Source organism: Megachile rotundata, chromosome 14 (genome assembly GCF_050947335.1).
Source record: "Megachile rotundata isolate GNS110a chromosome 14, iyMegRotu1, whole genome shotgun sequence".
Taxonomy (NCBI): Eukaryota; Metazoa; Arthropoda; class Insecta; order Hymenoptera; family Megachilidae; genus Megachile; species Megachile rotundata.
The window spans coordinates 13,769,196-13,794,137 of NC_134996.1; the positions used below are offsets into that span (position 1 = coordinate 13,769,196).

The 24,942-nt window shown below is 39.4% G+C and overlaps 3 protein-coding genes and 1 long non-coding RNA gene across 6 annotated transcripts in view; 3 read left to right on the forward strand and 1 right to left on the reverse strand.

Annotated features, from left to right (window-relative positions):
• The window catches only part of brp (ELKS/RAB6-interacting/CAST family member bruchpilot), a 55,630-nt gene extending 54,033 nt beyond the window's left edge, over positions 1-1,597 (forward strand). For 2 of the 3 annotated variants that reach the window (XM_076539472.1, XM_076539473.1), the window contains 4 exons: positions 439-696; positions 775-962; positions 1,035-1,092; positions 1,459-1,597. In XM_076539472.1, coding sequence (XP_076395587.1) covers positions 439-696; positions 775-962; positions 1,035-1,092; positions 1,459-1,494 — 540 coding nt within the window. In that variant the 3' untranslated portion in view covers positions 1,495-1,597. Of the gene's footprint in view, positions 1-438; positions 697-774; positions 963-1,034; positions 1,093-1,458 lie in introns of those variants that run through there. The other variant, XM_076539474.1, reaches the window with a different exon arrangement.
• Positions 1,598-2,279: 682 nt separating this feature from the next.
• LOC143265749 (uncharacterized) lies at positions 2,280-12,137 on the forward strand. Its single transcript, XM_076539481.1, has 6 exons — positions 2,280-3,441; positions 3,514-4,058; positions 4,140-4,300; positions 4,378-4,525; positions 4,583-4,755; positions 4,839-12,137. The coding sequence occupies exons 1-6, from the start codon at positions 2,280-2,282 to the stop codon at positions 4,861-4,863; spliced, it is 2,214 nt and encodes a 737-aa protein (XP_076395596.1). The 3' UTR covers positions 4,864-12,137.
• Positions 11,909-12,690, reverse strand: LOC143265753 (uncharacterized). The gene is made up of 2 exons (XR_013040429.1): positions 12,423-12,690; positions 11,909-12,350 (listed from the first exon to the last, which is right to left on the reverse strand). It is a non-coding gene; the product is annotated as an uncharacterized LOC143265753 (long non-coding RNA).
• A 94-nt stretch (positions 12,691-12,784) lies between these two features.
• LOC100878991 (adenylate cyclase type 10) lies at positions 12,785-24,157 on the forward strand. Its single transcript, XM_076539789.1, is given in 27 exon segments — positions 12,785-12,945; positions 13,007-13,282; positions 13,417-13,540; positions 13,818-14,011; positions 14,868-15,002; positions 15,064-15,283; positions 15,656-15,959; positions 18,477-18,598; positions 18,666-18,824; positions 18,880-18,985; positions 19,093-19,509; positions 19,754-19,845; positions 19,899-20,380; positions 20,434-20,574; positions 20,670-20,819; positions 20,880-20,961; positions 21,026-21,252; positions 21,254-21,454; positions 21,532-21,647; positions 21,704-22,027; positions 22,199-22,335; positions 22,394-22,683; positions 22,751-22,949; positions 23,043-23,182; positions 23,253-23,364; positions 23,421-23,559; positions 23,612-24,157. Coding segments are annotated over 27 exon segments (5,184 nt in total). The 5' UTR covers positions 12,785-12,797; the 3' UTR covers positions 23,759-24,157.
• The last annotated feature ends 785 nt before the right edge of the window (positions 24,158-24,942 follow it).

Genomic DNA, 24,942 nt, shown 5'->3' on the forward strand with positions numbered 1-24,942 from the left:
AATTTATATATTATACATTTTATAATTGCCTATGAACGTCTGGCTAGAATCGCGAGAGAGTCGTTTCTCTCACCAGCGCGAATTTAATTATTTTTCGATTGCGTTCCATGCATCCGTTTACTTACCTGCGCCGTGACCATAGCCACACCGATCAGACTCGCGTGAAAATTTGTTGTACACCCTCTGTGAACGCTTGGGAATTTGTTAAACACTGTGAACGCTTTGTGAAACTCGTTGTTCGATTTGCACTTTGGCATCGAACGGATTCGAAGGCACCCACTTGCATTTTTCGTTCGAAGCACGTCACTCGATGTCAAAGCGCGAACAAGATGGTCGCGGTTCTTAAGTAACGCGGCTTTCATCTGCCTAGCTGTAGCGTCGAGTTTCTGCATGCGATCGTCTAACGAATGATAATTGACACGAGTCGTTTCGATGCAGGTGGACTTGCACGAGGCGAACAAGAAACTCCAAGCTGGCGCCGGGAAACCTGGTACCGACACTACTCAAGAGAGAAGACAACTGGAGGATCAGAAACGACAGCTGGAAGAACAGAGAAGACAGACGGAAGAACGAGCCAAGTCCGTAGAACAGAAAGTTAGAACGATAGAGGAGAAGGAGAGGTCGCTCCAAAGTCTCGAACAGGACCTGAAGAAACGAAAAGCGAAAATGGACCAGCTGGAGCAACAATTGCAAAGGGTGGGCTAACTTTTCATATCCTGTTTTTAAACATCCCATTAATGATTGCAAGGGTATACATTAAAATTGTTTGTACAGAGCGGTGGCTCGCCGGACAAAAGATTGGCAGAAATGCAGAAGGCTCTGGAAACCGCCGAGAAGGAGATGGAAAAAGCGAAAGAAGAGTCGACCAGAAGCGCTGCAGAGACCGAGAGGTTACTGCAGCTGATGCAGATGACTCAGGAAGAGCAGAACACCAAGGAAAGACAAATCAGAGAACTTCAAGAGTAAGTAGACCTATTATGATCGATAAGTGTTGATGTACAATTTTTATTAACAATTTTCTTATTTTATTACAGTGCACTCAAAGCCGCACAAGCAAAGTTGAAACAAGCCGCAACTGCACAGCAACAAGAGGTCAGTATGCAACTTGTGTTCAACTTACAAACTAGATTCCGAGTATATTAAATCGTATTGCGCAAAGAGATTCCATCTAACTTTGATTACAAAAGTCTTTGCGTGACTCGATCTACGTTTAACAATTCTGAAGCTAATATCGATAAAGCACTAACCACCTGATTTCTTAAATTTTCACGCTGACCCTGGACACGACTCGTACACGTACGGACCACGTGTTCTTTTGCTTGCTTGATTATCGTATTTGCTTTGTGTATATGTTTGTTCATCAATGTTATCCTACCCACGCGTTCGATTATCGTGCAACGACTAAAAATTATTAAAAAAACGACGTGTCCGAATGACTTGAAATCGATGCAAAAACAGGCGGGTCCCGCCGGATTCCTAAAAAGCTTGTTCTAAGGTCGATTTTCGTTGGGGACGCCTTCTCCGTTCTTTTTAGTACAATTTGCATATTAAGCGAACTTTACAAGTACACACACGAACTTATAAATTAAATACGAGAGCAATTCGGACGAATGGATCTCGTATCGATTCCGCCAATGGACAAACACACTTGTCAAGATGTATAATTATTTTACGTAAAAGAAGAAACAAGAATAAAAAAATGAAACACAAGAAAAAAGAGCTGCGACCATTGTTAACGTATTTAATAAATCGATAGCGGGAAGATAATGACGATAATAACAATAATTAATTGATATACATATATAAATATATAAATATAAATATAATTATAAATATAAATATAAATAATAAATGTAAAGGTGATAAGAGAGAGAGAGCGCGCGAGAGAGAGAGAGAGATGACAACGGCAACAATAACTGTTAATTAATATATTACCAGAGATACGCGAACCGGTATGTATATACATATATAAATATATATACACGTATTAACGCAGCTGAAGTGTGAGACAAAATGCAACGCATGTATGTAAATGTACATGTGTATATATACATACATATATACACGTGCACCGCAGAGATATACGTATGTAGATATATAAATATAAATATATATTGATTAATTGAAGCAAAAATGGTGTAAATGGTGTGAGGCCAAGGCAGAGAGAACGACGAGAAAGAGAACATAGTTAAAAAAAGAAGACTTTTCATGTCGTAGACGAAGATTTTTCGAACCAGAGTCATATAGAAAAGAGAATCACGAGAAGAGACCAAACAAAGATGGCGACCGGAAGTCCTTCCATGTTGCAGTCATTCGGAGACGCACCGTTTAACGTCGTTCAAGCACGAAAATCGTTCGACGCACACGGGTTTTCGACCCTGCGTTTCCTTTTCACTTTTTTCCTTCACTTTTTCGTTCTTTTTTTTTGCGTTCACGACCCAACCTTCGCACACGACGATGCACGCACACAGCAAGCCGAGCGCCCCGAGGACAGCCCCGAGGACGCGAGAGAAGACGCCAGAAGAATCGAGCAGGAGGCGAAAGACAAGCGCATAAGCGAGTTGGAGGCGAAAGCGTCCTCGTTGGAGAAGAAGTTGTTGCTGAAGGAGCAATCCGGGTACTCGAAGAAGATCAAGGACGCGAGGAACAGTATGGAGGACAACGAAGGATGGAAGAAGGAGCTTGAGCTGAAGAACAGACGAATCGCCGAGTTGGAGGACGAATTGGTCGAATGCAAAAGCGAGAAGAACAGCAACAACGAGTACACGCAGAGCCTGAAGCTGTTGGACGAGCTGAAGGAGGAGAAAGACTCGTGGAAAAAGGAAATGGAGGTGAAAACAAGGCGCATAGAACAGCTGGAAGATGAAATAGAGCGTCTGAAGGTACTACTAGACGAGAACGGGCAAACGTTCAAGGACGACGAGACGAAGGCCCATGACGATGACGAGCTCTGGAAGCTGGAAATAGAGGCGAAGAATCGAAGGATCGTCGAGTTGGAGCAGGAAATGGTGTCTCTGGAAAACTTTCTCAGGGAACACGCTGATACAGAGAGTGTACGAGACCTGGAGATCATGATCGAGAGGAAGGTGAGGAGGATCGAGGAACTGGAGGACACTGTGGCGGAATTCGAAGACTTTCTCAAGCAAAATCCAGATGTTAAGGAGCTGCATGATCTACGTTGCCAAGTGACCGCAGGAAATAGGAGGATACAGGAGCTGGAGAGGTGGATTCAGAAGAACGGGGATAATAGGGAGAAGAGGATCGATCAGGAGAGGGTCGTCGAATTGGAGAAGATGGTCACGCAGTTGGAGGAATACGTGAAGGAGCATAATGTTGATGTGCTGAAGAGGAAGCTGCAGGATCGTGAATGCAGGATCGATCAACTTCAGGAGCGAGTTGGCTGCTTGGAAAAGGAGCTGTTGAAGATTAAAGGAAGTCAAGGTAAGTGGAACATTCAGATTATTTCAGATCTTTTACCTTCATATTTACCGATCGAGTTGATAAAACTTTCAGGAAATGCTTCGAAAGATTACCAAGACAAAGGAACATCCGCAAAGCCAGAAGACCTTGCCAGCGACCATGCCGAAGAAAATGTGAACGAGTTACATGAGAAGATGAAGAGAATGGAACACACGCTATCCGAAAAGGATAACAAGATCCAAGAATATGAACAGCAAATTGTCGAGAACAAGGAAGAGATAACGAAGCTCAAGAAGGAGACAGCTATGTTGAAAAAGGAGCTCAGCGAATACGATGACATTGGTGTCTTAAAGGAGGAGATCAGAGTGAGAGATGAAAGGATTCAGCAGCTCGAGGATGAGCTGGACTCTCTGGAACGAGCCTTCAGCGAGAGAATCGATTTAGAGCAGATCGAAGAGCTTGTAAACGTGATCAAAGAGAAGGAGGACAAGGAGAAACAGTTGTCGAAGGATTTGCTGGAGAAGAGAAATAAAATTGAGGAGCTGAGCGAAGCTCTTCGGGAAAGTGTCGTTATTGCGAGCGATGGGGAGAGGAAGCTGAAGAACGAGGAGAAGTTGAGGAAGGACGCTCTTCAGAGAGTGAGTTGTATATAAAATTCAGCTTAATTTTTATACTCTGTTCAGTGACCACTTCATCATCTACAAATTGTTTTCTTAAAGGTAGCTAAGTTGGAGCAGAGAATCGCATCGATGCAGACAGCTTCAGCCCTAAAGTGCAGCACCTGTCAGCCACTTCTTTCCAAGCTGCACAACTACGAAAAGAAGCTGGAACGTTTGACCGAAGAGAGAACCGTACAGCTCGAAGATCTTCATCAAATGAAGTACTTATTTACACAAATAACTTCGTGTCCTAAATAGCCCTCATGGTCTTCACTGTCTACTTCATTTTTCTCTACAGACGCGAAGCTCTGAAAGCTGCAGTCTCTGAAAAGGACGCTCATCTGGCGCTGCTGGAGCTTTCAGGAATAAAAACTGTCGCTCAGTCTGAGCAAGCAGAGCAATTGAAGGCAGATAGGAAGAGGCTACTGGACATGCTGAAGAAAGAGGTGAGTAAATAGCGAAATGGGGAATGAAGATTTTTATTAATAACATTAAATGTGCAGGACGAGAAAAGCATAAATTCGACAGAACAGCCCGTTTCGAACGATTCGGAGGGAACACCACAGTTACTGACGAAGCTTTTGGAAACGTCTGACGAGGAAGAAATTCTGAATGAACATAGTGATTCGAGTTCGCCGAGACCAGCCACAAGAAATGGCGACAGCTGCAGTCATTCGTGAGTTCACATAATCTTTTATTGTTGTCTGCAATTAAAGTCACACTGAATAAGTTCATGCAATTGTAATTATTTGTTTGCAGAAAGAAGACGTCGAAGGGATCGTAGAGAAGAAAATAAAATCAGCGGGAACATCAGGACAGCAGATAAGTACACGAGGCCTCGTACGGTCACAATTGGTTATTGAACACGAAATCAAGCTATTGGTCTCTTCGTTTCTTCGATGTTGTCATTGTGCACATACACGCAACCGTAGAAGCAATCTAGAGCATCGACAACGACGACACCAACAGACAGCATCCCGTCATTCCATCATTCATCTCGCATCATCATTATCATCATCATCACATCATTCTTTCACCTTCATCATGGTATCCTTCGCGAATTCCCATGGAACCTGAAGAGAATCGTTCGGAGACACCAACAGTCTCCAAACCGATCTGCGATTTTCACCAGAATTTTCTGGCGAAGAAAGATACAAGGATATTATAGCTGGAAATTGCGCGAAAGTTTGCTGTTGTTGCGAACTATTTGATCGTTGATTCTTAAAATAAATGGAAACGCAGGTGTTAACGAAACTCGACAGAATTATCAAGTTGTTCGATTGTGAAAATTGTCGAAACAGAACTTCAGGGTGGGTACATTTGTTACGATAGAATCTAGCTAGTTTCTTTTTCCGTAGACCAGTTGGTTGCATGTCTCAGGATCCTCCTTGGATGCTCTGTTTCCGATCGTGTTGTTCGATGTCGAGTTTCGTTCGTTGTTTAAAAAGGTATAACCACCAAAGATAAATTGTTCCTTCGAGATCGCTGAACATTGCTGAAAGACTCTGGAAACGTCGTACTCCCTCCCGCCATATTTAATTCAATCTTTCTCCGTCGTCCACGATTCGAGAGGAGCAACGATCGATCGCTCGAAGGAGACTCCTCCTTGTACTTTTGTTTGGATTTCTGGTCACGGGTCCAAAGATCGTCGTTATTTAACGAACGCTAGAGCTCTAGTCAAAGGAAACCGAACATAACGAGAGCGAAGTAGCAGGATCGTTGTGTATCCTGTCAGCTATCAACGAATACTTGAAGTGTTTGCTTGTTTTGGAATTGATCAAGTAAGTGGAAGGGGAACCTCGAGTCGTGGTGCTGATTAGCTTTCAAGATGACAATAAACGAACGTTTTCATGATCTTGCGAATGGACGCACGAAAAAAACGCACCCCCTTACAATCGATCGATGCGTCGATTAAAATTTGTTCGTTTAGGATATCAACCCTGAAGATATTCTGGAATTCAGATATTGAAGATGGGTAATATTGACTGATTGATATTCTTTCAATTCACGGTAGTCGAGGATGTTATCTAAAGATACATTCCATTTTGAAATTCTAATTGTCAAGCGAAGGTTACTTCCATTACAAATTAAGTGAATTGTGCAAGTAATATTTAATCAAAATTAGTGTTAGTATAATTTCCTTGTATATGCTAGTTTACGATAAAATTCATAAAATCATTTAATAGTAATTATCAGTCAATATCGAACACTTCGATACAATGAAATTCTCATCGAATGAACGATAACGGAATGTGTGCTGTACATAAAATCGCGAAGAACGTTATAAACACGCGTGTACACAGTTGTAGCATATTAATTATATTATATAGACGCGATTATCGTTCGTACATTAACCGAGCTACGATTATTATTATTATTATTATATATTGAACGACTTCCATATAGTTTCTCAGCCCCATTCACTTGGTACATGTCTATTTTTACGTTGACAGCTGGTGCAGATGTTTATGGAAATTGTTGGCGAACTACGAAGTAAATTGTTACGAAATCTTTACGCGTGTAAATATTCCTATTACGATATTAGAGGTTTAGAGATATTTATCAAACGCTGCGATTCGTTTTTAATTGCAAACTATTTCATTTTTTAGCCCTGGTATGTTCGAAAATTGTTTTAAGTCCTAATTCAAATTTAAATCCTAATTGTTTCAATTCCTTTCGCAAATTTGGAACGTATGTTTTAAAATATGTGAGATAGCAGCTAAAATTGTCAGAAACGAATCGCCGCGTACGCCGAATGATTCTAGATTAATTACTACGAAATTCCTAAGCGTTTTCTTCGTGCGTCGAGAACTCCAGGACGATCGTCCTGATGAGGGGAGACGATCGAGAGGAAAGCTCGTTGTTCGCCAAGTCTCCGTCTCTAAAGATCTTCATTGTAGACCATCGAGACAAAATCCTTTGGATCGATAAATTCTCGATGATAATAAAAATGTTCAATATCACTCGACCTTTCAAACGTTCAGAATTCGTGCGAAAGAAAAATGTTTTCATTCTAGCAAAGGTTCAAGCTTCAGTCTTATTGCACGAATTCCTCACGTTTGATCGTGCAGTGACATCGAACGTTATCGATATTAAATTCTCGAGTGCGTTGTGGATTAAACCGACGATCGACAAGTTTCAAAAGGATTTTACGAAGAGTATTATTTTCTCTGGGAGAGATAGAAAACCCGAGGCACTAAGAATAAGACAAGAAAATAACTAGAGAGTTTGTACATAGTCGATGTTTCTTCGATTAGTCCTGCTAGCGGTGATACGCGTCCATCTGTGTGCTGCTCTGAATCCTGGTTTAGGATAACCCATTCCCAAAGCATTCAACTAGTTTAGAATACCTGTACTACGTGTGTATACATAGTTATATCTCGGTGAACGAATTTGTCGAGCATTAACCCGGGATTTCACGAGAACAACGCTGATACAACACTGGTGCACGAGTTTAAAGACTGTTGTTAATTGTTGATGAAGAACGAGCATCAACACTCTGTATTCCGGGTCACCATTGCAGATCACTGTAGGTCACTGCAGGTCACTGTAAAGTTTGAACATTTAACCCTTTGATAGTTCTGTCTAAGCAATCTTTAAAAAATTATCTACTTTGTATCAGATCAATTTTTTCTGACATTACAGAATAGAGTCTGCAAGTAATTTATATTTAAAATTGTTTTATCATATTTCTTTGCATACTTCAACATGTTAAAATTGTTCAGTAGAAACGTATAGCAATTTCAAAATATAAATGTATCGTATGTATGGCAAAATTATTTGATGAATTTTTATTGAACTGTCAGAGGGTTGAAATTGTTTCATATTCGATGAAAGAACAGTCTACGTCCGACACTCGTTCGTCGTATATATATATAAATATATAAATATACAGATATATTGTCGTGTCTACCCTAACGAAGAGTTAAATGACATGTTGAAAGTGTAAAATTTTATCGTTAATACTTTAACAGATGCTCTCTTTGCTGGTACACATACCTTTTCCCATTTCGATCTCCCTCTGCAACGAATCTTTCCACCCCCTCTTAAAGACTTCTTCTCACTTCTAACGATTCTAGGAGCTAGATTGCCGAAATCGAAACGTATAATACTGAGAAATGTGGTAATAGATTCTCTGCCCTGTGTGTAATCTGATCAGAGTACTCTTTCATTTCTTCTCTCGACTCGAACTTAGAATTACACGAAAATATCATTAAAATGTAAGTTCGAATTGTGACTGGAATTTTGTTATTTGTTATGGAATATCGGAAGGATTAGTCAGTGAATCTTGTAAAGTTAGGGTTAGTTATTCAAGGAATTTGTTTACTCAAAATTTAGACAGATTCTACAAAAATTTCTAACAACCCTGATTTCAGTTCTTCCAAACATAATCGAAAAAATTACTAATCAACTTTTGACAATCCGCTATCCCGTGATAATCAAATCCTATCAGTTTTGATCTTTCACATATCCTCATTTACCCTAGCTAGCTTTTATAAAAAATGGAAATTAAAAAATATTTGTTCCTAGCGTTCGAGTCGAGGATGGATGAAAAGGGTGTAAGAAAAACGAAACAAAATGGAAATAAAAGGTGTGCCACCGTCATATCAAGCCTATATCACCATGTTACATTATATACATATATATATATACATACATATATATATATAACTAAGCAGAAAATTAATATTATCGTTAATTGACACAATTGTTAACGTGGAGTGACTGCGTTTCGTGTGAATGAATTTCGAAACAGAAATAAATAAGTCTTTCTTTCGATCGCTCGAGAATTCCAGAGATTTTTTCTTATCAAAGCTCATTGAATAAACAGGTTGTAATCGTAGAATAATCGCTTTGAATCTTGAATTTTAAGACTGTCATAAAATCGCAGAAGCGACGTTTCGGACTCTGTCAGAAATTTTTTTGAAAGGATTTGTTAATTGACTCGAGTGATCTTAAGCCGAGACTGTTCGTGGAACACGAGTGAAAATGCGAAACGAGAAAAAGCGAGTATCGTGTGAACGAGGCCGTCTCGATATTATTTTTCGACTCGACTGTTTAGTATATCTACGACGAAAAGGAAAAAGCAAAAAAAACGTTTTTATGTGAATACTGCGTAAGGAAGGCCGTGGGTCGTGGCGTTCACCCAAGTTGGATACACGATTCTCGTACAACGAAATCTTTTCAGTTGTCAAAAATTTGCTTACGCCGTTTACAATTCGCAACAATCGCTAAATTGTACGAACGCCGATCGTGAATCCAAAACGAGATGCCGCGGCCGTTGTGGCTTCTCCCAGCCCCCTTTTTTTATTCTCCAATTTCTACGTGTTTAAACGTTAAGCGGAAACGTCAGAAAGAAAATAGCGGATAGAGTTTGCGGGGATGAAAGGTATCGATTAACACGTTCAATGACTATGATCGTAAATTGTTCGAAAATCGTTTTATAAGAAACTCAGATATTATTTACAGGGTTTTAACTAAAAATAATTTCTTCTTTTCGACTAGAAACTTATTTATCTATCAGTGAAATTTAGAGGAACCTAACCTCCAAGTCACCTACCCCGACGCCATTTGCAATTTTACGAAATTGAACAAGTATTTCGATAGACTTTTCTTATATTATGCTTGAATCACGCCATTTAGCGTGTTAAATTAATTCGGTTTTGACGTGTACATACTTGAAAGAAAAGGAGAACGAAAAGAAGAGAAAGAAATAGAAAGATACGAAGCGAATTATTGTGTTAAGCCTAGTCTTTACGACGCTTAATTAATCGAACGATCGACGATCGACGATCGAGAGATCTTCTCGAAAGATACCGCTTCTTTTAGCCTTTTTTTATCGTTTTTTTTCAACGAAGGATCCTCGATCGAGCAGAGTCGATGAATAGGAGAGAAACGACGAGGCTAGCGTTAAGTTTAACGAGTAAGATAAGTTAAGTTATTAATGAAAAGATAAAAAAAAGTAAACAGTTTATTGAAGTACATTGTTGCAACTGCCATGCTGTGTGCCATTATATAACACGAGTCACGTTTGTCGTAAAAAGTTAAAACAACAAAAAAATGTGTAACATATGTGAAAGGAAAATCTCTTGTGCGCGTTCCCGTCTGTCTTCTTCGTTACACGCCCTTTGTCCTCTGTCTGCGATCGAAATTTTTCATTATCAATTAATTTAGGTGCAAAATATTGGTGTACAATTTTTTATTTTTTTCAAGTTTCAATTCTTGTCAAAATAATATTTTTGTAACGTTGATAATTGCTAGAATTTTTCATATTTTTTACTTAAACTTCGCATCAAAAATTTGTAGTCGTAAAAAATTTCAAGTTTCTTAAATTCCAAACTCTCAAAATCTCAAGTTCTAAATTACTGAATCTCCAAATTTTCAAGCTTCAATTCCTAGAGGATTCCACATACAAAAATCCTAATATTAAATAATCTTGATATCTCATAAAATTACTAGCGATTTTCTGTACTACATAATACGAAAATTAATACTTGAAATATGTTACCAAAAAATAATTAAAATTGTGTCAATATTCAAAGTACTTTTCAAGATAATTTTTCTTCGATAAAGTCTTCAGGGATTCGCGTACACTTGCTCGCACGAAGCATGTACATTATAGCAGAAATCGAAGCACCGTATTATAAGTATAACGATTAAATGTATACATATGTTACCGCGTGCGAGCACGTGTACGATGTTTCCAAATTTCGTCGCAGACACCGTCTAAAATTAGGGCGTACAAAACGTGTATGCAATTCATTTGGAGGGACACGTGAGAAGAAAAAAAAAGATATAGAAATATTTTTTTTGTCCGCCGTCGATGTACAATTAATCGCATGCACGTTTCGAGTATCGATGTAACGTTAAACGACGATTCAGAATAATACCGCCTTTCGGTGGATCGATATTTTTATCGACTAACGTTTCAAATCATTGATAAACGAATAGATGCGATCGTCAAATTTTGTAGACGGTTTTTCGTAATTCTTGTATCGTTTTAGGAAATTCGCCATTTTGGGAGTCCAGTTCCTATCCGCGTTCGCGAAAGAATTCAAATATTTTTTGGAGGGATCCGCAAAATTATTGGCGATATTAATACTGATAAATGTTAAATATTACTGATATTAATATTTAATAATATCGATATTTTGTAATATTAATATTTCTCAATGTTAGTATCTAGAATATTAATGTTCCGATATTAATATTTAGTATCTTCCAATATTTCTCAAATTCCTAATATTAAACCCTGTTTCCCAATTTTAATATTACCTAGTAACATTTAATATTGCCCAAGTCATTTAATATTTCGAATATTCTTCGATATTCCAATACTACTCTTCCCCGATTTATCATAGTATTAATACTTCCCGATATTTACCAATTTTAATATCCGCCAATATTCCCATAAACATATCCTATTATTTAAAACTCTTTTCCGAGCTTCACGCGGATATGGACTGGGCTTTAACTTGCAACCCCAACCCCCACAAATGTTCCAATTTTGAATATTCGAGCGGAAATTGCTGTCTACCGTTCGACATCTGTACATATTAATTTCATCGTGTCATCGGTGGTTGCGAGTTAACAAAAACGATGTAAATGTTTTATGTACACGTAAAGTAATTTTTTGTCCTTGAGGAAAACACACGCATACACGTACACAAACACGACGTAAGACTAATGTGTTCATCACGTTACTCGGATATGTGTTGTGCGAAAGAGAACACGAGCAAGAGAGAATACGTTATCTTCTCGAGACGATTTTGCGAGAAACATTTCTTGCGAGAAGAAGAAACTAGCGAGTATAATCGAATTGTTAGATGACGGTGTAAAAGGGAAAGAAAGAAAAAAAAAGAAAAATGGACAGATTTAATTATTGTAAACCAAAGATGACGTCGACCCATCATAGATTCAAGCACAATAAGGAACTAAGTAGGGCCAGGCACAATAAAATTCGGCCGTCACGTTGTAGGCAGCGATCTGTTAGAGCGACAAGTCATATAAGTATCTATATAGCGAGACTATTAAATAAACACATATTGTCTATTGTCACGAGAAGTGTATTCATTGTTGAACGCTAAACGAATCTCCCTCAAGTTTTTCTCCATCATTCGGATTAGAGCATTCGGTTAAATAAAATATACTTATGGAACACTGTTTACGTTTTACTTATTCATCCCTTGTTCGTTCTTTCAGTCAACGAGGAGTAAGTTTAAGGGGTACGTAAGACATTCAATTTTTATATGATACATAAAGCTGTTGTCACTAAAAAAAATTATGTACGTAGATCAAAAGGTTGATCGTAAGATAATGAATATTTTTATATGTGCTTTGTACCTGTGTTTTAAACATGAACTTGTTTCTGCGTACAACTCGATTGTGTATTATAGCGAAGTTCGTTCTGTAACAGTTAGTCAGAAATATTTATCAAGGTTATTGTAAATTAACTCTGTAGAAATCGAGATATAATTTGTTATCGAGCTAGAAAATGATAAATATAACTGGGCATATAAATAATCCTGCTAGGGAAGCTTGGAGGAATAAACGTAAAAAGACGATTTTCGATGGTGAGTTATTATATATATACATGTTGCAGCCAACAAAATTCAATCTTCCTATGAGCTTCCTATAATTTAGTTAATTTATAAATAACCTTCGATCTAAACCGTGATTACTTTAATAATTTATCAAGGAGGCAAGTCGAAATCCCTAATGGCACACAAATCGAAGGCAGCACAATTGAGACTGGAGTACCACACGAAAATATTTGCCTCGATGTGTCCTGACGAGATCTTAGATCACTATGACGACTACCAAACTAGGATGTACTATACCACTCTGATGCTAGGGGACGTGTCAGGTAAAAATCGTTGCATGATTACCAATTATTACCAAATCGAGATGAAAGATATGGGTGTAAGGTTTCACGGACCTCGCCGAGAAGTACACGAAAACCGGAAAGGGTGGTCCATCGAAGTTGACGGAGACTTTGAACAGTTATATCGGAGCGATGGTGCAGGAGATACTTTCTCACAATGGCGACGTGTTGAAGTTTTCTGGAGACGCTTTTATAGTGATGTGGAAGCTTCACGAAGGGATGATGATGAGGGATCTGGCTATTGAAGCCATGCAGACCGCTTGTATCATTCAGAAACATTTTGGGACTTATGAGACGGATGTTGGAGTTGTTCTTAAGGGTAATATTTATTGGGATAGTTTGTAGAAATAAATATTGAGACTCATTGATGGATATTTAAGTCGTAATCAATATAACAACATTGAGATTCTGTTGTTTTCTTTGAGAGTACTTTGAGAGTAATTTTCTTGCTAGTAAAATTGGCGATTGCCTCTGGGAAGACGTACTTCACTTCCATTGGGAACCCAGACACCAGGTCTCATTACATCATCACGGGACAACCGGTGTGGGATGTTAAGTTCGCGGAAGGCCTCTGCAAGTAATGATTTTAATTATTTAAGCAGACAAGCTATACCAGCTACAGGAGTCCTTGTACTCTGAAAACTTGTAATAAGAAGTTTATAGCAATTTTTGCTATATCAATCAACTTGAACAGCTGTTACATCATCTTGTGTAACTTTCTCCTGTACTCCTAGTACATCTACTCCCTAATACTGCAGTCTATTGTCTCCTACAGTTCTCCTATACTCCTGTACATTACTCCTAATAATTTCTCCCAGCAAATTAAACTTGTGCGTTAAATATAATCTCCACAGGGGTGGAGATATCCTAGTGGCCCCCAGTAGCTGGCAATGGGTGAATCCGAACGAGTTCATCCACGAAAAGCTTCCAGACGGCGTACACACTCTGATACTCGCGTGCACCACCATGTGGTACCAGCCTAAAGAGGATGATATACCCATAGGTTCCTCCGAAGGTACAACTCTATTGAAAATCAAATTCAATAAATAACTACTTCACTACTCGTTCACTACTCGTTTACTATTCGTTTACTATTCGTTCACTACTCGTTCTGTACTCGTTTACTACTCGTTCACTACTCGTTCACTACTCCTTGACTACTCCTTGACTACTCCTTGACTACTCGTTCACTACTCGTTCATTACTCGTTCTGTACTCGTTCTGTACTCGTTCACTACTCCTTGACTACTCCTTGACTACTCGTTCACTACTCGTTCATTACTCGTTCTGTACTCGTTCTGTACTCGTTCACTACTCGTTCTATACTCGTTCACTACTCCTTGACTACTCATTCACTATTCGTTCACTACTTGTTCACTACTCGTTCACTACTCGTTCACTACTCCTTGACTACTCCTTGACTACTCGTTCTATACTCGTTCACTACTCCTTGACTACTCATTCACTATTCGTTCACTACTTGTTCACTACTCGTTCACTACTCGTTCACTACTCCTTGACTACTCCTTGACTACTCCTTGACTACTCGTTCACTACTCGTTCATTACTCGTTCTGTACTCGTTCACTACTCCTTGACTACTCATTCACTATTCGTTCACTACTTGTTCACTACTCGTTCACTACTCGTTCACTACTCCTTGACTACTCGTTCACTACTCGTTCATTACTCGTTCTGTACTCGTTCACTACTCCTTGACTACTCATTCACTATTCGTTCACTACTTGTTCACTACTCGTTCACTACTTGTTCACTACTCGTTCACTACTCGTTCACTACTTGTTCACTACTCGTTCACTACTCGTTCACTACTCGTTCACTACTCCTTGGCTACTCTTTCACTACTCATTCACTACTCCCTCACTTCTCCTTTACTTCACACAGACGAAGATACAGAATTCTACGCCGACACCGAAGACTCCCTGTTCATCTCCAGTACAACGGTCGATCCTCTATCCAAGACACTCGTCTCCGGCGGTAGTTACAACAGCCAAATTTTCAAGCAGGTCGACTACAGCTGTAAGTTAGATAAATTACAAGGATAGAGAGATGGTAGTTACAAAGAAGGTATGTCGTTTAGTACGTCCGAAAGTTGTGAAGATAGCAAGAGCTCGGTTGAAGGACGCTCTCAGAAGTTACATGCTGAGGCCTGTTGTGAGGTCCGTGGAGATGGACGAACCTTTAGAGTACCTAACCGAAATGAGGCAGGTGGTGATACTGTTCATTAATGTCATCACGTCGAATGTTGGGAAGAGGACACTCATTGCTTTGGTTAACGCCACGTACAAACAAGTCTGCCAGTATGTACTTCTGTTATTGTAATTGGTTTGAATGGACACTTGAGTAGAGGGCTTTTGTGGAGGATTTTTTAGGAATTTAGGAGAATGTAGAGAGTGGGAAAAGTTAGCTAGAAGTTTTAAACTTATAGGGAGTTTAGTAATTTAGGTGATGCCAATTTACACAGTTTGAAAGTTAAGAGAAGTGTAGTATTTAAGGGAAATTGGGACCAGAGAAAATTAAGATGTTGAGTGACCTTAGGAGTTAGGAAGAATATAGATCATAAGGGACCTGGATCTTAAGCTTGGGGCCTAGAAGAGTATCCTACACCTACTCTTAGTCGTATCCTAGAATCTGAGATAGTCAAACACATAACAGTCGCATCTTTCGAGCAGAATTGTGGACGAAATGCACGGGTGCGTAAACAAAACCTCCCTCTTCGACAAGGATCTGATGTTCCTCTGCATCTTCGGTCTGAGAGGCGACAAACACGAGCTGGAGTCCCAGATAGGTCTCAGATGTGCTTCCAAGGTTCGGAGTACCTTAGTAGAAGTGGATAATGTCAAGTCAGTGACTGTAGGTGTCACAACAGGGATGACGTACTGTGGAGTTGTGGGTCATATCTTAAGGAGAGAGTACACTGTCATTGGAATGTCGGTGAACAAGGCTGCAAGACTCATGGTGGCGTATCGAGACAAGGTAAGTAGCTTTAGGATTCATATTTTCGCGGTTTGAAAGAGCGCATACGTCAGCGGTGAAGTTTGAAATTGGTGAAAGAAGAAATTGTTTTTTTCGATAAATTAGATATTTCTGTGTTCTGCCAATGGTTGCAAATTGTTTTGTAGACGTAATAAGAGTAGATAAGTAGAGTTTTAGAACGCTGAAAGCTCTAGAAAGGAAAATAAAAATATAATGCAAAACATGGACTGAAAAATTGCCGTCCATCTAGCGGTGAAAGTTGGAACTACGAAAATATAAAATTGCGATTTCCGTAAAAATTAGCAAGTTTCAAGTACTTCTGACGCTTGAAAAGTATTATATGATTGTATTAGAAAGGAAATAATGCAATAACAGCTTCCTACAAGCTGTAGAAAAGAAAATAAACAATAGTGCAGAACATGGACCAAAAAATTGCCGTCCATCTAGCGGCGAAACGGGTGAACTAAATCTGAAAAATGAGGGTCTGAACACGCATATAAGGAAAATAAAAAAATTAATATTTCGGCACTTTGACGACGTAGTATTCTTCCTGAGGCATATAGAAACAGATTTCTATTAGGGTTTGATGCGTTTTGATGCGTAGTAAAGCCAGAAAATCAATTTTTGTCGAATTTGCTTCAAAACGGTACAGGTGGCGCCATCTAGCGGTGAACAGTGGAACTACAAAAATAGAAAATCTCGATTTTCTCGAAAACTAGAGACTTTTCCGAAATTCTGAGATATACAAATTGTTCCTTGTCGCCTACGGAATCGAACGAATGTAATTATAGCCTGCTAGGGCAATTATTAAGGAAAATAGAAAAATAGCCCATTTCATGGACTAAAAAATTGCCGTCCATCTAGCGGCGAAAGTTGGAACTACAAAAATAGAAAATCTCGATTTTCTCGAAAACTAGGGACTTTTCCGAAATTCTGAGATATACAAATTGTTCCTTGTCGCCTACGGAATCGAACGAATCTAATTATATCCCGCTAGGACCATTATTAAAGAAAATAGAAAAATAGCCCATTTCATGGACTAAAAAATTGGCGTCCATCTAGCGGCGAAAGTTGGAACTACAAAAATAGAAAATCTCGATTTTCTCGGAAACTAGGGACTTTTCCGAAATTCTGAGATATACAAATTTTTCCTTGTCGCCTACGGAATCGAACGACTCTAATTATAGCCCGCTAGGGCCATTATTAAAGAAAATAGAAAAAATGTCATTTTATGGAGAAAATTTGTGGCGCCATCTAGCGGCGAAACTGCGAACTAAACTGAAAAAACGTATGTCCGAACACGCAGTAAAGGGGTCAAATAAAAATTGATTTTCTGGGCTTAATAGGCAAAAAAATGCATAACTTATTAAACAAAAATTGCTTTCGAATGTATACGGAATCTTACTACGTCGTCAAAGTTCCGAAATATTACTTTTTATATTTTTCCTTAACGCGTGTACGGGCACACGTTTTTTCAATTTAGTTCGCAGTTTCGCCGCTAGATGGCGCCACAAATTTTCTCCATAAAATGACATTTTTTTTATTTTCTTTATTAAAGGTTCTAGGAACCTTTTATTGCATTCTTTTCCTTCTAATGCGATCACATAACACTTTTCCAGCCTTAGAAGTGCGCAAAATTCGCTAATTTTCGAGAAAATCGCATTTTTATATTTTTGTAGTTCGAACTTTCGCCGCTAGATGGACGCCAATTTTGTAGTCCATGAAATGGGCTATTTTTCTATTTTCCTTAATAATGGTCCCAGCGGGCTATAATTAGATTCGTTCGATTCCGTAGGCGACAAGGAACAATTCGTATATCTCAGAATTTCGGAAAAGTCCCTAGTTTCCGAGAAAATCGAGATTTTCTATTTTTGTAGTTCGAACTTTCGCCGCTAGATGGACGCCAATTTTGTAGTCCATGAAATGGGCTATTTTTCTATTTTCCTTAATAATTGTCCTAGCTGGCTATAATTAGATTCGTTCGATTCCGTAGGCGACAAGGAACAATTTGTATATTTCAGAATTTCGGAAAAGTCCCTAGTTTTCGAGAAAATCGAGATTTTCTATTTTCGTAGTTCCGCCGCTCACCGCTAGATGGCGCCACCTGTACCGTTTTGGAGCAAATTCGACAAAAATCGATTTTCTGGCTTTATTAGGCATCAAAACGCATCAAACCCTTATAGAAATTTGTTTCTAAATGCCTCAGGAAGAATACTACGTCGTCAAAGTCCCAAAATATTCATGTTTTTATTTTCCATATATGCGTGTTCGGACATACTGCACAGTTTACAATAAAACCCCACAAAAAATACGATTTTCTTTAAAAACCATCCCTCTAAAACTAAAAAATAATTAAGTTAAATGTAAAAGACTGTCTTCTGAAGCTATACTAATTATATTAATTAAATTTCTCTTTATATAGGCCTCATACTCTTATTTATTTTGCAAAGTAACACCCTTATGCTCCACCTAGTACTTCAAAAAATGATACAACTAAAAATTGCATGACTTTTTCAGGTTGTTTGCGATCGAGAAAGTTTTCTGCATTCCCATTTAGAAGCCAGGCACTTCATTCTGCAGGAACCGAGGTATCTGAAAGGAATCACGAACATCGGTCCCATATACGAGTTCCAGGAACAGCCGAAGTACGTTTCCCTTATTGCTGGCTGCAACTTCAAAGTCTGAACTAAATTTGATATAAAATAGATACACCGTGTCGGATCTGGTTTGGAACAAGTACCCCTTGCTAGGTCGAGACACAGAAATTAAGATATTCAGAAGTATGCTGGTAAAACTGATAGAGTACGCGAAGCTGAGAGACAAGGAAGACACTGCCAGGCCAAAATACAACACCTTAATTATAAAGTAAGTAATTTTCAAGCTATGATATATAAAGAATTTAAGGTGCGTTTATTTTCAGAGGTGAACCACGAATTGGGAAGACAAGAATACTAGACGAGTTTACGCAGAACATTCCTCTGGGAATTCGCTGTAATTACATTTCCTTGCACACGGAAGACACCAAGGTTGACTTATGCTTCCCCAAATAATTAATATGAATAATTCTTATTTCAATTTTGCATGAATCTAGCCATCAATCAAATTATTAAAATGATCACGTATCTCAGTGCAGGCCCCACACAGCTTGGCGCACCTAATATTCGCCGTGCCCCTCGGTTTCACCGTCACATCCACCCGAAAAGAGCGCGAAGACAAGCTACTTTCCCAACTAGGCAAAGTGAAGCGTCCCCACTACCTCTGCGCCCTGAATCAACCCTTCAACGTGCGTTTCTCGGTCAGCCGTCGATACAATTCGCTGACGGCATTCGAGAAGCAGAAGGTTCTACGGAAATTCTTGTCGAGACTGATGAGGAGAAGCTTCACGGACCTTTGGATCGTCATCATCGACGACGCGGAGTACAGCGATCGAGAGTCCTTGATGATCTTCGACGTTTTTACCAGAAGAGACAACGTGTTCTTTGTGCTGGCTATTGGAATGAAGCTCAGCAGCGAGTTCAAGATGAATTCTGAGCTTCTGAGCAGAGCTAAGGTTAAATAAAGTGATAATACTTCTTAAATACTGTTAAATACATTGCTAGTGCTTTTTAAATAATCATCCACATTTTATTTCAACTTGAAAGCATACATTTCTATTTGCGAAGGTCATTGAACTTCCTGGGATAGTTGGTACTTTGTTAAATACATTCCTAGTATCTCTTAAATACTCATCCATTTCTTACTCATTCAATTTAATACTCATTTCAACTTGAAAGCACACATCTCTGTTTGCAAAGGTCATCGAACTTCCGGGGATCGACAGATGGTACCACGCTGGCCTAGCCTGCCAGATCCTCGACGTGACCGGCATCCCAGCAGAGCTAGAAAAGTAAATGCTCCACTTAAAATTTATAACAATATACTACAGAAATTCTATTTAAGACTCATACAAGAGAGGAGCTTCGGAAATCCAGGCTGGATCGAAAGCTACCTGGTGAGCCTCCTCCAAGTCGGAGGACTGGAGATAATAAACATCAGCAAGAAGGAGGCGAATATAAAGGGCTACGTATTACCTCCCATAACGATGCTAAAAAGGTACACATTCACATCAAATAATTTCTTTAATAATAGTTATAAATCCAATAGATTCATGTCGCAAATGATGCCTGACCTGGGAGAAGACCGAGACGACAGGTGGCAGATGTACAGAACGAGCTTCAAAGTTTGTTATTTATTAACACTTCGTTTTTATGGTTGCTATTTTCGTTCGTTTCTTCAGGACAGCGTAATTTCCTTGATGGAGTATAATACTACTATGCCGACATCTAGAACTGATAGAGAAAATGACGAGGCGATAATCGCGGTCTGTAATTTGTCAGAGAATTTCACTTACGACGATGTTAATCCGGAGATCACCATGGATGGTAAAGATTGGTGTACAAATTGAGAAGGTGATGCTAATTAGTTTTGTTGGCAGTGATGATCTTGAAGCTGTTCGACTCCTTGACTCCTCTTGATCAGCTGCTTCTGAAGTGTGCCTCCGTCATTGGGGAAACCGTGAACAGACACATGCTGGAGCACCTGATGTCTGTTACCTCTAAAAGAGAAGTTGGACTTGGTAAAACGTTACTCAACTCAAGATGCTTTAACTTAAAATTAGTTTTAGTTCAAAATGACATCATGAGGAATTAAAAATTTACTTCACTTTGCAAGCTGTTCTGAAGCTGTTCGAGATACGAGTGTTTGGCTGCGCAATCGGAGACTTCTCCAGGAACACCGGTCCAATAATCTTCATCAGAAACATGCGGAATCCCAGTTCAGAGATAGACGTCTTCTGCAACTGCATTGGCCTCAACATTCCAGGTGATCACACCTAAATATAGGGATCTTCATTTAAAAGAATAAAGTATTGTGGTTCTTCAGAGGAACTGGAAGACTTACCAAGATATGCGTCTTGTGGTCTGATGAGGTTCAAGATGACGATGTTTAGAGACACCACATATCGGTTAGCATCGATCTACCATACGACAAATCACAATATAACCTCGCAATATTAATTATTATGCAAGATTACTCACGGAGAATCAAAAGATGGAGCTCCACAGTCAGGCACTGAAATACCTCCAACAGTATACGAGACGTTGTGTGTCCTGCGGCGAAGGACAGTTCGCGAAACTGCTGGGAAAGATATCTAAAAAAGAAGAACGAAGGAAGAGAACCACGAACATAGACGATATATTCGGAACAGTGAGGTTCGACGAGGAGCCCATCACCAAAAAAGAGAAGAAAGGTGAGTTAAATTGAGATTGCTCCAAGATGTAATTACAGTTTGATAATTATAACAGAACAGAAGCCATTCCTCTCCTGCTTGAACATCTTCCGACGCGTAGAAAAGAAGCCTACGGTTACGTTTTCAGACGTGGACTTCACAGATTGCCAGTGTCATCTGATACTTATGACAGTGTATACCCAAATACTGGAACACTGTCGAGGAATTGGTAAACTACACAAATATTCTTCTTTACCTTAACACAAATACTTTAACTTAACACACTCTTTACTTTGATCATCTTAGGAAACACTGAGATGACACTAACCGCCATTTTGGAGTTCGTCGAAATCTGCCTGGTAAACTATAACATACCGCAAGCTCGAAAGCTTCTCACAGAAGGAGAGACAGTTCTGAGCGAGGTAAAATAATTTTAAATAGCTGTAAAGAAGAAACATAAAGTTATGATCGTTGTCAGCTGTTCAAGTCCAAAGAGGATGAAATGGTGCTGCTACCTTACTTCACCGCCAAGATTCAAACTCTTCAAGGTCAGTGTTTCCTTGAGACCGGTTCCATATTCGAGGCGGAGCATATCCTGGAATTGGCGCTGGAAAATTTGGGATACAAGTTCCCCAGGATCGAGGTGGTGATCGACATGAATTCGATGATGCAGCTGACTAAGCTTAAGATGAACCTTGCGTACACGAAGGATTGGAATATGGACACCGATGAGGAGGCGGCGAGCAGCGAGTACACGGAACAGCTGGCTGTGTGCTTGGCTCGCATGTTTGATCTCTTCAGGGTAACTAGAGATAGATAAGTAGAGATAGACAACTTAGTTACAAAGTAACGGTTACGTAAGGTAGCCTAATTTAGGCTAGTAAGGTATATGGAACTCTATATTAGTTGTACTATACTTCTATACAAGTACTTATGCAAGTATCATTAAATTCTATGCTTGGTAATTCTCCAGATCAAAGGTATGAAGAAGCACGCACGTCTGGCATCGATCTGGAGCCTGAACGCCGCTCTGGCATCCAACAGAAACCTCTTCGTCCTCTCAACCTCCTACAAAAACATGCTGATCACCGCCCACATGTACCAAGACAGGTGACGCATAAAAGATATTTCAATATTATGTCACTCATAATAATTGAAATATGAGTAGATCCGTGATACCACACCTGGAGCAAAGAAGCATCAACATCTGCAGCGAAAGCAAAGAAGCTCTCGAAGCGCAGGAATTGAACATGGTAGCCGAACTGTACACAGGAATATTCTTCTCACGCTGGGTCAGAGGACAGATATCGAAGGCCACCCGAATAGGCTTCATCTGCAGCAGAATAGCCACCGCCATCGGCTCCATGTATCTGCAACTGCTGATTTTTCCTAGGCTGGCGCATCTTCTGATGGTCTCATGCCGGCACCCTGAAGTGGTCACTCAGCTCCGTGAATTAGGTACTCGGTTTTACCTAATAATGACTCGGTTTTAATTAATACAGTTGTACATTTGGTGAAATTTTAGAGTTTGTGTCGAGAAATGATCTGGACAAGTCAGCGCGTACCTGGTACTACGCACTGTGCGCTGATGTTCACTTGGACACGGGGTTGACGGTTCTGTCCTTCCAGTCTTGCGAGAAGTATTTTCTGCGGGAGGGTGAGCAGATGATTAGTCTGCACGACCCGGAGGCGGAGAGGCGGTACTTTATTTCCATGTGGCTCTGGTAGGTTCGATTGAGAAGGTTAATGAGACAATTTGAGATAACTAAGAACTACCATAACTCTACGAAAATTACAATACTACTATGATGTATTAGGTGTGTCAGGACCGAACAGTGGGAGGCTGCTAGAGTCTGGAGTGGAAGGAGCGTGGACAGTGCACCCATCATGGACGAGCACACAGTGGCAGCAACGATTACATCCTGTAAAAAGCTTGAGGGTCTACTAATTTTGTATGGTACATTTCTATGGTACATCAACTTCCATTTGACAAAGTTAAGAACTGTTTTTGATGTAACATCTTCTAGTTCACAGAGTAAACAGCAGAAACGCTGCCGCCACTGCAACCATGACGGAAATAAAAGCCTTGTTAAAAGAAATAAAAGACGTCGTCAAGATTGTTCGAATAGCGATTCCCAGGTATGTCTCCTAACCCTGGTAGATCAATACAAATTGAAATCGATTTGAAATCACAGGTACATGTTAATGAAAGCGTACTACTACATGATACAATTCCACAAGAGCACAGCATTGAGCTTGCTGAGGAGGTTGAAGAAAGTGTGTCTGAAGGTGGAGAACAAAATGATACACGTGTGGGCGATGCATTGTGAAAAGGTTTTATTTTACTAACTTGCTGTGTTTTTTGGTTAATAAAAATTGTTCGTAGGCGTGGTCGGGTGGAATATCTCCTGTTCAGCAGGATATGTGGAACGAAAATGCGAAGAGTCCGGTGGACGTCGAGTGGGATGAAATTAACGTGAACGAGTCGACGATGGTTTCCTTCACTTTCCCTCTACCTAAATATCGCAATTAAAATAAATTGATACTCTTCAATATTTGTTGCAAAAAACGATCGAAGTTCAGTAGATATTGTAATTTGCGATTCGTGAATCCCTTCTCGATGCGTTACGCTACAGATGCCTCTAACCACCTAAGAAATCTGGGCTACGCACGTGCAAATGTACCGTAATAATAATTGTTGCCTTAATTATAGACGTGGTTTATGCGTAGATACAGCGTGCTCATCACGCTTTTTACGTGAAGCGAGAGCGGTTCCTTCGAAAGCATCCTGCGAGGATAATGGGCCGCCATTGTTCGAAGATGACGCCTCCGAGCGTCATTAGCGAATTTTTAGCCTGAAGCTGCTGGCTAAACTGTAATCTGTTCCCGTTTAATAATCATTAACATCATTAAATCATCGTGGAATGTTTAATCGAGGTTGCATTTTACATAAAATTTAATTAAGTTGGATTTAATTGAAAACAGTGTTCGCGAAGAATGCAGAATAATTTTAAATTTATTCGAAGTTAGAGACATGAAGATTCGATATTCTGATGAAATCGTAACACCTTAAATCACGGCATTTAGCTCGTAATGGAATTCCATCTCACGCTCATTGATCGTTCCGCACCATTTATCCTACGCGATTGTTGTTGCGATCTTGATAAGATCATCGCGATAGTCACAGACGAACGCCGACAAATTAATTGTGCAGCAAAAAGTAAACAATTTATTATGCATATGAAATGCTCCCGTGCCTCGAATCGCTCGTGCCTAGAATCAAAGGGGAATTCTTAAAAGATATTAAAACGGGACGAACAATTTCGAGGAAAAAAGTCATGCGTTGAAATTCATGGTGCTCCGTGCACGCGATCATCATGAATTCTTTTCCGAGATTCCGGGTCAATAATTGGTGAATTATTCATTCTTAAATTATGTACTTGGAATTTATACTGTATTGGAAATAGTTTGAGGATATTAGAGATTGGGAGCATATTAATTTTTTAAAGGAAATTCTTTCAAGTTAGGAATTTTTTTATTCTTAAACTTTCAAGGTTTGAGTCCTATATATTTCCAAATCTCCGAATAAGTCCACTTTCCTAATTCTTTATTCTCCAATGATCTTCCTACCTATTATACTATCTCTTCAGATCATAATCCCATTAAACCCGAAAGAGTTGAAAGACACAAAATTTCCATTAACCCAAAAATCGTCAA